General features: G+C 43.5%; 1 protein-coding gene across 5 annotated transcripts in view; it reads left to right on the top strand.

The window, feature by feature from the left end:
• Positions 1–14,359, top strand: part of BAZ2A (bromodomain adjacent to zinc finger domain 2A) — a 68,283-nt gene that overhangs the window by 18,579 nt on the left and 35,345 nt on the right. For all 5 annotated transcript variants that reach the window (XM_077328596.1, XM_077328595.1, XM_077328599.1 and 2 more), the window contains 2 exons: positions 10,588–10,725; positions 13,487–14,029. In XM_077328596.1, coding sequence (XP_077184711.1) covers positions 10,588–10,725; positions 13,487–14,029 — 681 coding nt within the window. The remainder of the gene's footprint in view (positions 1–10,587; positions 10,726–13,486; positions 14,030–14,359) is intronic.

Raw genomic sequence — 14,359 nt, 5'->3', positions numbered from 1 at the left:
GAAAAGGCAGGTAACCAGGGAGAGCGGCACTGCTGGGGAGCAGTGTGGGATGTTTCCCACAAATAGGAAAAAGATAGTCTGGGTGCTCATGGGTCACCAGGCAAATCCTATATATACATACACACACACACACACACACACACACACACACACACATATACTCATGCACGCACCCACATACCCCTGGTTGAGACAGGAGTTCTGAATCTCATGTTGTGTGCTACCAAAACATGCAGTTGTTGGGGAAGAGATAGGTATGGAGATAGCCTGTCACACTAGAGATCCTTTCCATATATGGCTTGTAACTTTTAATGTCGATGGTGTGGGAATGGTTTCTGATAGCAATCCCTTATGTATTTGGGAAGCTGAGAGGCTAAGATCTTTATCCTTGCAGCAGAAGGGCTATGAGTGCGCTTTCAGGAAATGATGGCTAGAGTTGAGAGAGCCCTTTGTGTAGGAGGTGAGTTGTAAGCCCAGGGAATCCCTGGTGGCTGACCTTGGGTGGAGTGAGAGTGCTCTGGGCTGTCCTCTTCCCCTGCCTAAATATGCACATGGAACCTTGATGCAAGCAGCCTTCTTCCCCTGCTCCCTCCCCCATCCTTGCAGGAAGTGGCTGGGAAATGGCAGCTCTGTTTGTTGCTTTTTGAAATGTCCTTTTAAACCAGATTTGGTTTCAGTTTCTAGCACTCTCCAAGCTCCTTTCCCAGCAGCCAGTTGGCACAAGACCTTGCAATTTGGGGTCACTGCCTTCTTTAAAAAAATATGTTACACAAAGTTTAAACTGACAGTTCTTGAAATATTTAAAAAAGAGATCTAAACTATTTGTATCTTGGACAAGTTAATAACTCTTGTAAATTTTCATTTGCTTTTGACATTTGCTGTCTATCACAAATCAAACAGGACAGACTGCTTCCTTCTCTCTTTCTTTATGAACAGTCTTTTCTAGAGCTATTTTTAAAGGAAAAATATGTATACAGCATTTAGTTTATCCTAAGGGGAGTAGACCATTAAAATGTGCCTCCATTTGAAATGGACATATATGGAAACCTTTGTAAAAAGCCTTTCTCAACAATGGCTTTCTCAACAATGAGAATTTCGTGAACTTCTGGGGTTTCTTGATGACCCTGGAAGAATTTCCTGGATGGGTGGGAGTTAAGTGTGTGTGTGTGTGTGTGAATTTGTTAAACATTTATTGGGTGATATGACCATATATGGTCATGTTGACCCGCTTCCCACTCCCAAAATGGCCAACGCTGGGCTTGGAGGGGATGGGAAAGAGATTAGCCACAGGTGGATGCGTACGCAACTATGCTCTCCAACCATTTTGTGCACCCCACCACTTCTGGGTTTCTTGAAGCCTGAAGAATGTTTCAGGTGTTTCTCAACAATAAAAAAGTTGAGAAAGGCTATAATAAGGGATGCTTGCTATAGGGTATTCTAGTTTGCATTCTGCGATTGAACAAATCCACGTGTCAGAATTATAGGTAGCTCTCCAGTGCTGCAAACTGTGTGCCAGTTTCCCAAGAGGTAGAGGGGAATTGTGGATTGGTTGTATTAAGAGAACCCTTGCGTTAAACTTTATATGGTGGTAGTACTACAGAAGTCAAGATGCCTCAAAGCTGCTTCCAAAACTATCTTGCCAGGTTAGGATCAAGTAATGTCATCTCTACCCTGTGAAGAAAACCATGAAATTGTCAGATCGTTTCTGGCCCTTCATTGCTTGCAAATTTACAATTAGATCTAATAGGACCATGTATTAAAGAGCATTGTGTTTTACCATGTAGTCTGCAGCTGCCAGTGGTAAATTTTACAAGGATCTATTTTAGATGGTTCTTTTCTTTCTGTATTCTGTACTTTTACTAGTGATTATTTTTGAGTTATTTGACTGACTCATTGTAGCATACTCCAAATCTTCCCTTTTTATATAAAAGAAAAATGTCAATGAGATATTATATAACCTTGCATTTTGAACTGGGATGTTATTGTTATTGTTATGTGCGAAGTCGTGTCCGACCCATCGCGACCCCATGGACAATGATCCTCCAGGCCTTCCTGTCCTCTACCATTCCCCGGAGTCCATTTAAGTTTGCACCGACTGCTTCAGTGACTCCATCCAGCCACCTCATTCTCTGTCGTCCCCTTCTTCTTTTGCCCTCGATCGCTCCCAGCATTAGGCTCTTCTCCAGGGAGTCCTTCCTTCTCATGAGGTGGCCAAAGTATTTGAGTTTCATCTTCAGGATCTGGCCTTCTAAAGAGCAGTCCGGGCTGATCTCCTCTAGGACTGACCGGTTTGTTCGCCTTGCAGTCCAAGGGACTCGCAAGAGTCTTCTCCAGCACCAGAGTTCAAAAGCCTCAATTCTTTGACGCTCGGCCTTCCTTATGGTCCAACTTTCGCAGCCATACATTGCAACTGGGAAGACCATAGCCTTGACTAAACGCACTTTTGTTGGCAGGGTGATGTCTCTGCTTTTTAGGATGCTGTCTAGATTTGCCATAGCTTTCCTCCCCAGGAGCAAGCGTCTTTTAATTTCTTTGCTGCAGTCCCCATCTGCAGTGATCTTGGAGCCCAGGAAAATAAAATCTGTCACTATCTCCATTTCTTCCCCATCTATTTGCCAGGAATTGAGCGGGCTGGATGCCATGATCTTTGTTTTCTTGATGTTGAGTTTCAAGCCAACTTTTGCACTCTCCTCCTTCACCCGCATCAACAGGCTCTTTAGTTCCTCTTCACTTTCTGCCATTAGAGTGGTATCATCTGCATATCTGAGGTTGTTGATATTTCTCCCTGCAATCTTGATCCCAATTTGTGACTCCTCTAATCCCGCATTTCTCATGATGTACTCTGCATACAAGTTAAATAGGCAAGGCGACAGTATACAGCCTTGCCGAACTCCTTTCTCAATTTTGAACCAGTCAGTGATTCCATGTTCAGTTCTCACTGTTGCTTCTTGACCTGCATATAAATTTCTCAAGAGACAAATAAGATGCTCTGGTATTCCCATCTCTTTAAGAACTTGCCACAATTTGTTGTGCTCCACACAATCAAAGGCTTTAGCATAGTCAATGAAGCAGAAGTAGACGTTCTTCTGGTACTCCCTAGCTTTCTCCATGATCCAGCGTATGTTGGCAATTTGATCTCTAGTTCCTCTGCCTCTTCGAAATCCTGCCTGTACTTCTGGAAGTTCTCGGTCCACATATTGCTGGAGCCTAGCTTGTAGGATTTTGAGCATAACTTTGCTAGCATGAGAAATTAGTGCAATGGTGCGGTAGTTTGAACATTCTTTGGCATTGCCCTTCTTTGGGATTGGAATGTAAACTGACCTTTTCCAATCCTGTGGCCATTGTTGAGTTTTCCAAATTTGCTGGCATATTGAGTGTAGCACTTTTACTGCATCGTCCTTTAAGATTTTGAATAGTTCAACTGGAATGCTGTCACCACCACTAGCTTTATTGTTGCTCAGACTTCCTAAGGCCCATTTGACTTCACATTCCAGGATGTCTGGCTCCAGGTCAGTAACTACCCCACTGTGGGCATCAGGTATGTTAAGCTCGCTCTTGTATAGTTGTTCTGTATAATTTTGCCACCTTTGTTTAATGTCTTCTGCTTCTGTGAGGTCCCTACCATTTTGGTCCCTTATCATACCCAACTTTGCATGAAACGTTCTCTTCATATCTCCAATTTTCTTGAAAAGCTCTCTGGTCCTCCCCATTCTATTGTTTTCTTCTATTTGTTTGCACTGTTCGTTTAAGAAGGAATTCTTATCTCTTCTAGCTTTTCTCTGGAATTCTGCATTCAATTGGGTGTATCTTTCTCTTTCTCCCTTGCCTTTCACTTCCCTTCTCTCCTTAGCTATTTGTAAAGCTTCCTCCGACAGCCATTTTGATTTCTTGCATTTCTTTTTCTTTGGGATGGTTTTAGTTGCTACCTCTTGTACAATGTTGCGAACCTCCGTCCATAGTTCTTCAGGCACTCTGTCTATCAGATCTAATTCCTTAAATCTATTTGTCACCTCTACTGTGTATTCGTCGGGGATATGATTTAGTTCATACCTGAGTGGCCTAGTGCTTTTCCCTACTTTCTTCAATTTAAGCCTAAATTTTGCAACAAGAAGCTCATGATCTGAGCCACAATCAGCTCCTGGTCTTGTTTTTATTGACTGGATAGAACTTTTCCATCTTTGGCTGCAGAGCACATAGTCAATCTGATTTCTGTGTTGACCGTCTGGTGATGTCCATGTGTAGAGTCGTCTCTTGGGTTGTTGGAAAAGAGTGTTTGCTATGACCATTGTATTCTCTTGACAAAATTCTACCAGCCTGCGCCCTGCTTCATTTTGTACTCCAAGGCCAAACTTGCCTGTTATCCCGGTTATCTTTTGGCTTCCTACTTTAGCATTCCAATCCCCCATGATGATAAGCACATCATTTTTTGGTGTTGCTTCTAGAAGGTGTTGTAGGGCTTCATAGAACTGATCAACTTCATCCTCTTCAGCAGCAGTGGTTGGGGCGTAGACCTGGATCACTGTGATGTTGAAAGGTTTGCCTTGGATTCGAACTGAGATCATTCTGTCATTTTGGGGATTGTATCCCAAGACTGCTTTTCCTACTCTCTTATTGATTATGAAGGCTACTCCATTTCTTCTGCGAGATTCTTGTCCACAGTAGTATACCTGATGGTCATCTGAATTAAATTCGCCCATTCCTGTCCATTTTAGTTCACTGATTCCTAAAATGTCGATGTTCAGTCTTGTCATTTCTTGTTTGACCACGTCCAGCTTACCTTGATTCATGGTTCTGACGTTCCAGGTTCCTATGGAATAAAAATCTTTACAGCATCGGACTGTCTTTTCGCCACCAGTTACTTCCACAACTGAGCGTCCTTTCGGCTTTGGCCCAGTCGCTTCATTCATTCTGGCGCTACTCGTACTAGCCGTCTGCTCATCCCCAGTAGCACATTGGACACCTTCCGACCTGAGGGGCTCATCTTCCGGCGTCATATCGTTATGCCTATTGGAACTGTCCATAGAGTTTTCATGGCAAAGATACTGGAGTGGTTTGCCATTTCCTTCTCCAGTGGATCACCTTTTGTCAGAGCTCTCAGCTATGACCTGTCCGTCTTGGGTGGCCCTGCACGGTATAGCTCATAGCTTCACTGAACTACGCAAGCCCCCTTGCCACAACAAGGCAGCGATCCTTGAAGGGGGACTGGGATGTTAGTGATATCTAATACATAGATGAGACAAATTTTGTTGCCTCTTGGTGTCTCTTAATCTCTGTTTCCTAAAAGTAATATGATGAGGTTGTTTTGAGGATATGCATGAACTTCAGAAATTAATTCCACATTGATGAGTGCATGTGTAATACTTTTTTCCAAGGGGATGTTAGTTTCTGGGAAGGGGGAAGGGAGAAGTCTGGAGGGATGGGTTTCCAGGCAGGATTGAGCACACTTTCTGAAATGAGTCCCGACAGTTTGGGGTAGGGACTTAAGCAAAGCAACCTCATCTTTGTGGTGGAAGAATGTGAGCATCTACCAGTCTCAATAACCTGCTCACTGAGCGTCAGTTAAGAATGGGACACGTTATGATCAGACAACTTATGACCCATCAAAACATGGTTTTAACTACTTGTCAATACTCCTCCCCTACCCACTTGGAGCACTGTACCAGAATTGGGTGTCATGTGATAGGAATACTCTGTGTGATTCCTTCTCAGTTTTTCTGCTAAAGAATCTTTACTGTCCCCCCTCCCCCTTTTGAAACTTATTCTATGGGGAGAGTGAGAGAGACATGGGGCTGAGATACAGAAGTGACAATCAGCTTCTCAGCATTAGCCTCACATATGTGGCTTCCTTGTAGCTTTAAATCATCAAACCACACCCCTCCCCTTTAAACGTCCCCCCCAGCTGTTGTTGGCTGCAATTAATTCATCCATTTTCCTTGGCTTCTTTCCTAGCATGCTATTCTGCCTTCCCTTTTAATTACAGTGTCTTCTCAGCACCTCCCTTCACCTCGGCTAAAGCCCAGTTTGTCCCTGCGCTGAAGAAGCAGCTGCCTTTTCCAGTGCTGCTGTAACACTTCAAGGGATATTATAGGCAGTTTTGTTGCTAATGTTGGATGCTGGACTTCGTATAAGTTGCTATGATAGGATCCATTGCTTTTTGAAGGAGAAAAGACAAGTGTATAAGGTGGCCTTGGTACAGACCAGGATGATTTTTGATGATGTGCACTGAGTTGGGGGAAGGGCATTTGCTGTGTTGCTATTAGTAGCAGTGTTTCCCCCCTTCAGTTACAATAGCCCTGTAGTTTAGGTGGTGGAGCTTGGCATGACATTGCAGTAATAGGGGGTTGCTTATGTGGATGAGAGAGATGAGCTTCCTGATGCAAGAGTTAATGAACCAGTGAAGCAGAAGCTGTGTCTGAAATTATTCTTTCACTGACATTTAGTACATTTGCATCTACTTTGGATGTATAAACTGGATCTTGACAATGATTGCTGACTGGGGAAAATGGGCAAGAGGGATAATACTAAACGAGATAAAGAATTTATGATCTCAAGTTGACAGGGAGAAGATGCTAGAATTGTTCCGTATTCTCCTCCTGCCCCCACAGTCTACTTTTTGGATGGCCTTTATTCAGCTTCACCAACAGGAAAACGAGCAATGATTCTGAGTAAAGGGCATCCAAAAAATCTTGAAGTACATAGTGGAATCTTGTATATAAGCATATGAGCAGTACATATTGTGAAACACCTTCTGCATTACATGGCTAACCCTTAGATCAGGGGTAATGCTGGCAGGGGCCCATGGAAATTGTAATCCATGGACATCTGGAGGGCCGCAGTTTGACTACCCCTGCCTTAGATATAACAACTGCAGAGCACTTACTCATGAACAAACCACCTAACCTATTGAACTGACAATTTTTATGAATCATCAACATTCCCTTCATAGGTCTTGAGGCTACATCATGTGCAAATCAGGTTCTTCTTTTCAAAACTGCAATACTGGTCAAATTCCCTGATGGTACAGATGAGCTGACCCCATAAAAGTCATGATCTTCATGTGCCACTCGCATAAACATTGCATTACAATAGAATTTCTATTTAAATAAAGTATCTCTTTAAATACATATTCTAGCACAAATGTAATGTTTTGTGAGAGGCTCATGAAGATTATAACTTTAACATTGTCAATTCAGCTGTACTACTGTGGAATGTGACCACTATTGCAGTTTTGAAAAGATCCCACTGTGCATATGTATCCTTGCAGCTCAGGGAAGTATACATGCATACCCCTGTGTCCATTTCCTCCTCATAAGCATGTTGAGAGATAGGCTAGCTTTAGAGAGAGTGAATCGTCCAAGGTCACTCAGCAAACATCATCACAGAATGAGGATTCGAACCTGGGTCTCACAGGTAATAACGCGGCACTCGAACTGCGATACCACATGGGCCTGTAAATCAAGGAACAGAGCATTAATCCTGTAGCAGACTGCTTCGAAGATGGCTGAGAGATGGCATATTAGTGGCAAGTTTTTTTAAAAGCATGCCTACCTTGTTAGAAGCAGAAGCTGATCCATTGATCTGCCGCAGTAAAGTTTCACGTGGATAAAGGTGTGCTAATCATCATGTTTCATAATATGCAGGAAGACTGTTGTCATACTTAAACATACAGCAGTATACTTCCTGCACCACTGAAGTATCTGGGTATTCCAAAGTTCTTGTTTGTTTTCCCATGATTCCTTGCAAACCATCACAGATTGTATTTTCCATGTCCCAAGAACTGCTGCTAAATATAATTGCCTCATGACAAAGCTTTTCTCTGTAGTGAGACGATTTCTAAGGAAGAATAGAACCTAGATTCAGGTGGGTAGTTGGGTTGGTATGAAGCAGCAAAACAGATCTGAAGTGTGTATGCATACCTTGAATAAAACTTTGTTGGGCTTAAAGGTGCTACTGGACCCAAACTTAGTTCTAGAACTGATTCTATTTTTCCAACATTCTCCAGCACAAACAGATCAGTAGAAAGGCTCTGTTGTGTCATACATTCAAGTGTCTAATCGTCTCATACTTCAGTGAATTCTGATACTGAATTGTGTTAAAGGTATGGCAAAACTGAAGTAAAGGGTCTTTAAGAACGTGCTTCTGTGTTCTGATCATACATGTGAATAGTAGCAACCTCTGTTTCCATTGGGGAGAGGCTGTTGTTCTGTCGTAGAGCATCTTATTGAAATGCAGAACATCCCCAATTCAGTGCCCAGCATCAGCAGCTAAAAGGGCCATGGTGTGATATTGCATGTGCTCAGCATCTAGTTTACACTGGGCCCTCAACTGCTATGTTCACAGTAGTATGCTACAGAGCATGCATAAAGGTGTGGTTTAATTAGGACACCAGGTGACAGCAAAGCTAAGTTGTGCTGTCCCTCGGACATTACATTTAAATCAGACCTCTGCTATATTCCCTAACATCAGGCTGTGTAAGAAAGAAGATGGAGGGGATGGAGTTGAGCTTTCTTTGTATTGCTTTCCTTTCTTTTAGGAAAGTGGAGCTTGGCTCAGGGGAAAGCCCACAGCCAGGGCTCTTTAAACTGTTCCTGATTCTGTGAATAGAACAGTGGTTGAGAAAAACTGAATACAGCGGTGTGGGTAAGAAATTGTTTATAGCTTTAGGTGGAAGTAAAGACAAGTCGTAGGTGTTCCAAGCTGAAGCTTCTGGATTCAAGATAAAATAAATTATGACTTCATTTTGAATTTTCTTGATGTCATGGACCCATTTATGAAGAAGCTTAGTAGCAGGGGAGGACAGTGCATTGAACTGATATGAACCTGTAGCTGAGTTCTTCCATCTCTCTTCATTTTACCATGGGTTGCCTTCATTGGCAGCTGTCCAGGACTGCCTTGAGAAATTTTCCTTTAGTTTCCATGTCGGGCAAGAAAACAAAAGGAAGAACATTTTGTAAGACACTGGCAGAATTGCCTTGTTTGGGAGCTGCAGATGACCCACTGGATAGTCTAGGCTCCATGCCAAGAGCTTACATCCTCTCTCTTATTGTCAAACTTCTGTGAACATCACATCTATGTCATGCGTTAATTGCAGTTACAGGAAAGGCTGGGATTTCCCCCCCCCCCGCATTGAAGTGAAGCAAAAGTTCATCTGCATCCCCCCCAGGGTAGAAAAATGACCAGCTAAGTGGGGAGCAGTGATGCCCTGGTAAAGTTTGTGTCATCTCTTGGCATGTTTAGCCTATGAAGGGCTTTGAAGCACAATAGAGAAACCATCATTGCAGGCACTAGCAGGCCAGCGGCTGAGTATGGTAGGCCCCCCCACCCCCCTGGCCTGGGTGCCCCCCTCCCAGTTGTGGGGGCCCCGCCCTGAAGCCTTTCCCCCTGCCCCCCTCCTGTCCGAGTCCCCAGCTTCTGGGCGGCCAAAGGAGTAGGCCCGCCGCGTCTCCGAAGCCTGAAGAATGTTTCAGGGGGTTCTCAATAGTAAAAAAGGCTGCTATAGTAGTTGCTTCTTGCAGTTTTTATTTATTTCATTTATACACCACCTTTTTCCAGATGGGGACCCAAAGTAGCTTACATTGTTCTCCTATCCTTCATTTTATCCTTACAACACCTCTGAGGTGGAAAAGAGTGTGTGACTGGTCCAAGCTTCTGTGGCAAGTGGGGGTTTAAACATGGATCTTTCAGACTCTAGCCACACTAACCACAATGCTTTTTTTATGGAATAGTTTGATCCCTAGGTTTTCTCCCTAAGGAGCTTACTTAGGTGCCTATTTCCAATACAAGTGCACTTGTTAATATTAGAAACGGTTGTGTGGTCACATTGCTACATGCTAGCCAGTCAGGGATAATATGGTACCATACAGAGATTGTACTTAAATTGATCCCAGTATTTATGATGTGAGTGAATGGGCATCAAGACCTAGTTGAACTTTGTCCACTCAAGATGAGCAGGTCTCCTTGCTTTCCCTTGTGCTTTCTTTGTGTGCCTTCCTGTTATGTTTTTAACAGGGTTGTCGAAAAGGTAGACATTTAGTTGTCTCATTATTGATATGGACCTGGATCTTATCAGTCAGGCAGCCTAGCTGCAGTCCCTTTTAATATGCCAGCTGCCCTATTGTTGATGAAGACCTGCTTTTCTTGTTGATTTGGAGGACTGGTGTATAGTAGTTAAGAGGCTGAGCTCTGAAGCTCTCTGTTATAATCTACCATGACCACACTAGATAGATGTAGGCAAACCACAAGTATACCTTCTCAGACTTTTTCACACATACCTATTTGAATATGAGAATATTACTTTACACAGTTTTGTGGTGAGGATTACTGTGAAAAAATATGTGAAGCAATTTGACAACTGAAGAATTATTTAAATGTTAACCATTAGCATTTGGATCTTCCCACCAAGGATCTTGAATTCCACCCCAGCACAAATTAGGCAGGGGCTACTGTAAGTTATAAAAATGTTTTAATGTTACTATTTGACTTTATTGTGAGATTGTTTTAAATATGGTGTGTCCTGTCCCAAGCTATCTAGGAGTGGTGTCTGATCTGCATAGTGGCTTCAGTCCTCTGTTCTGTTTCTTTCCACAGAAATGGAGGCAAACAACCATTTTAACTTCACTGGCCTTCCTTCTTCACCTACTGCCTCAGGACTGAAACCGGCACCTTCCTCAGGGGATAACATATACACAAATGGTTCCCCCATGAACTTCCCCCAGCAAGGGAAAAGTAAGTTTGAGGCAAAAATGAGTGTTGATTATCCATATCCTTATGCTAATTAGTTCCTGCCAGAGTGAGATTTCAGTTCAGTGTTTTATGTTTTTCTGTAGGAACTTTGAGGAATTAGTCAAGTGTCTGTAAGACAGTAAGTTGAAGTGCATGGATGCTGGCTGACCTTCGGAGGAGTCTGATAGAAGTGATAACTAGTAACAGTGGTACATGGACAATAGTTAATGTTCTAGTAGCCATGGGGCACCTTTGTGAGCACAACATTTGAAGCTGATGAAATCTTGAACGACTGGGCTTTTTAAAATTTAATCCTACCCATGGAGAAAAACATGGGAAAATAGGCAGTATCTACTGCCTCTGTGGTACTTTTATACCTCATTCCTCTCTTCAAACTGGCAAAACCCCCAAAACTGTATTTGTTTCAAAAATTGTATACTTCAGTTAAAGCAAAACTGGAAGAGCTTATTCAGAATTTCAGAAGTTCCAGGTTAAGTCATGTAATGCATTGTCCAGTGTGCTGTCATGATCTAGCCTAGCATAGGGTTTTCATCAATGTTGCTCCCCCTCATTGGTTATTTAATAAGCACCACTAAAAATTCACCTCTTGTTAATTGGAAGCTGCCTGGAAAAGTAGGAAAGTTGAGAGTAGGTTCCTGAGAGGTAGGTTACTGGGACAGCACTATGATCTATAGCAGGGATCCTCAACCTGTGGTCCTCCAGATGTTCATGTACTACAATTCCCATGAGCCCCTGCCAGCATTTGCTGGCAGGGGCTCATGGGAATTGTAGTCCATGAACATCTGGAGGACCACAGGTTGAGGATCCCTGATCTATAGGGTGACATTGACCCTTGTTCCCTTCTGCAGGCATGAAAGGTTTTATCCAGAGCCTGGCTTTGTCTCTGCTGCAGACATGTAGTGGAAGTGGTGATAGCAATGTGCTCATTAATATGATACCTGTTTTCTTTGTCCCTTCTCCAACTCTGTGAGGCAGGTAATTCAGTGAAGTCCTAAACTCACTTTCCCAGGCAAAAGCTTCTCTGAATAAGCCCAAGTAGGAGTCTGAGTAGACCTGCTTCTGATTGCTCCCATTATCTCCATTTTACAGAGAGATTTCTTTACTAAATAAAGAGGTTTGGATGGAGCCCAAATAAGACATGCTAATCTATTTCATTGAGTTGTTGTGGAAATAGCCTCACTTATGTTCCCTCTCTGCTTGCATATTCAAGGGCAAGTGACAAATAGCAGTTGTATTTCTGGCTAAATATTAGAAAACAACAGTGTTTGAAAAGGATCAGCCAAACAAGCTGATTTACTGTAGGGTCAGTGCACACACACACACCTGTATTGAGAGTGACATAGAATGTTCATCTAGTTATGTATGTGGACCAGGCCTTATTCCATTCATCCCAGTCAGCTGGGACTAGGAACTCAGAACCTTTGCTTGCCTAGATTAAAACATTAAACTTCCTGGGGTCAGAAAGAATGGGGAATGCTCTAGAGCAAGATTAGTCAACCTGTGGTCCTCCAGATGTTCATGGACTACAATTCCCATGAGGGGCTCATGGGAATTGTAGTCCATGAACATCTGGAGCAGTGGTCCCCAACCTTTTTATCGCTGGGGACCACTCAACGCCTTTTACTGAGGCCCGGTGGGGGGGGGTAGTTTACTCTCAACCACTGCCCTAACGCTCTCTGATCGCTATGGTACTGTTTAAACATCCCTTCAAAATAAGATACAGACACGCCACAACAATGAACATAAAGAACATTTTATTTTCATGGAAATTTTAACTCATGGCAATGACAAATCAATGGGAACCCTGAGCTTGTTTCTCTGCAACGAGATAGTCCCATCTGGGAGTGATGAGTGATGGGAGATAATGACACTTGAAGTGTGTTGTAAAGGGCCGGGGGGATGAAGTAAAGGGCTGGGGGGGGGGGGGAGAAGGCATCCTTCGCGGCCCACCTCCAATTAGTCGATGGACCACATGTGGTTCGCAGCCCACAGGTTGGGGATCGCTAATCTGGAGGACTACAGGTTGACTACCCCTGCTCTAGAGTGTTTTTTTTTCTGCTTTTGGTTTATGAAATTTCGGCATACTCATGGTTATAGTTGGGGGACTTTGAGTTCTGAAATCTTATTAGCTTTGAACAAGGATTGGCATGCTCGCCTTTCTGCCATGGTAGAAGACCATGTAGTACTTTTCCTCCTAGTGTGTCTTCACACTACACTAATTTTTTCTTCTTTCTGTCCTACTTTAATCAGTGGGAGTTAAAGCACTCGAGTTGCTACTGGAACTCTATTAATTCTGAAAGTTCTGGAAGGTTTTACTGTGTCTTCAGCACAGAAGCATCTAAAAAGACAATACTGCTAAGGACTGCAAATTAGGCTAGGTCAATATAGCTAAGGAAGCAGAGGTTTCTTGAACGGCAGCGCAGGCATAGAAATGTCCTGTGTGACCAGATAGATAGGATTTTGGAATGAGCATTGCGAAGAAGTCAAGCAATGTTTACAGAGGATGAATTTTAGGTCTTGGTGGGAAAGAGGAACTTTTGTGGATGAACTCTTGCATTAGTTTGGCTAAAGTGATAGTCACCTCATTCTTCCCAAAGTCTATTGCATCAACTCTCTCTTCCATTCCCCTTCCTCCATCCATAGAGACAAATCAATAAGTTAGAAGGAACCTTCCCCTTCAAATCAGTGTTCCTAGCACATATTGTGAATTTCATAGTCCTCTTTCTTCCTTCTCTCCTGGTAGGTTTGAATGGGGACATGAATGTCAATGGCTTATCTACTGTAGCTAATGCTAGTACTTCAGGGACCCGATCCTCAACCACCTCCCACCTCCACCACTCGTATGACTATCTCTGGAACTATTCTCAGTACCCATCCGGCAATGGCAACAACCTCAAGGACAGCCCACTGTTCTCCCAGTATCCACTGAATGGTGTTGTTGGAGGCAATCGGCAAGGCTCACCAGGACACACCACCAATCTGAGAGGAGGAGGCGGGCAAGAATTCTGGGCCAATGGCACTCCAGGAGCCATGAGTCTAAACTTTGATTCGACAGAGCTCTATGACTCTTTCCCTGATGATCAGAATTTTGAACTCCTGCAGAATGGCCCATCCAGCTTCTACACATCATCTCAGCCTTCTCCCATGCTTAGCTCGGGCAGCCAGGGCTTCTCTCCACACCAGGATGAACCAGGAAACGAGGAGCCTGTGAAAGAAACAGCATCTACTGTCTCGGAAAATGGCACCAGCCTGTTGGGCAGCATGGAGCTTGAGAGCACACAGCCAGGTATAACAAGAGATAGTTCCCAAAGCCTTCAGGAGACTTAGCTTTGGTATACGACGACTGTTACAGAACATGCTTGCATTAATTGCTGAACCTGCTATGGTATTGGACAGGATCCCAGCCATATTGAGTCCTAGGAACGGTTCCTGTTGGTAGCAGAGGATAGGACCCACAGTAGTGGCTTCAGACTATGTGTAGAATGGTACCAGCTAGATACCGGGGGGGGGGGGGGCGGATTCACAATCAAAGTAGTTCAGCAGTGGAATAGGCTGCCTCTGGTGAGCTCCCCCTCACTGATGATCTTTAAGCAGCAGCTGAACAGATACTTCTCAT

Source organism: Paroedura picta, chromosome 3, assembly GCF_049243985.1.
Source record: "Paroedura picta isolate Pp20150507F chromosome 3, Ppicta_v3.0, whole genome shotgun sequence".
Taxonomy (NCBI): domain Eukaryota; kingdom Metazoa; phylum Chordata; class Lepidosauria; order Squamata; family Gekkonidae; genus Paroedura; species Paroedura picta.
Note: the sequence above shows the minus strand (reverse complement) of the source record. Positions and strands in the feature narration are given on the sequence as shown.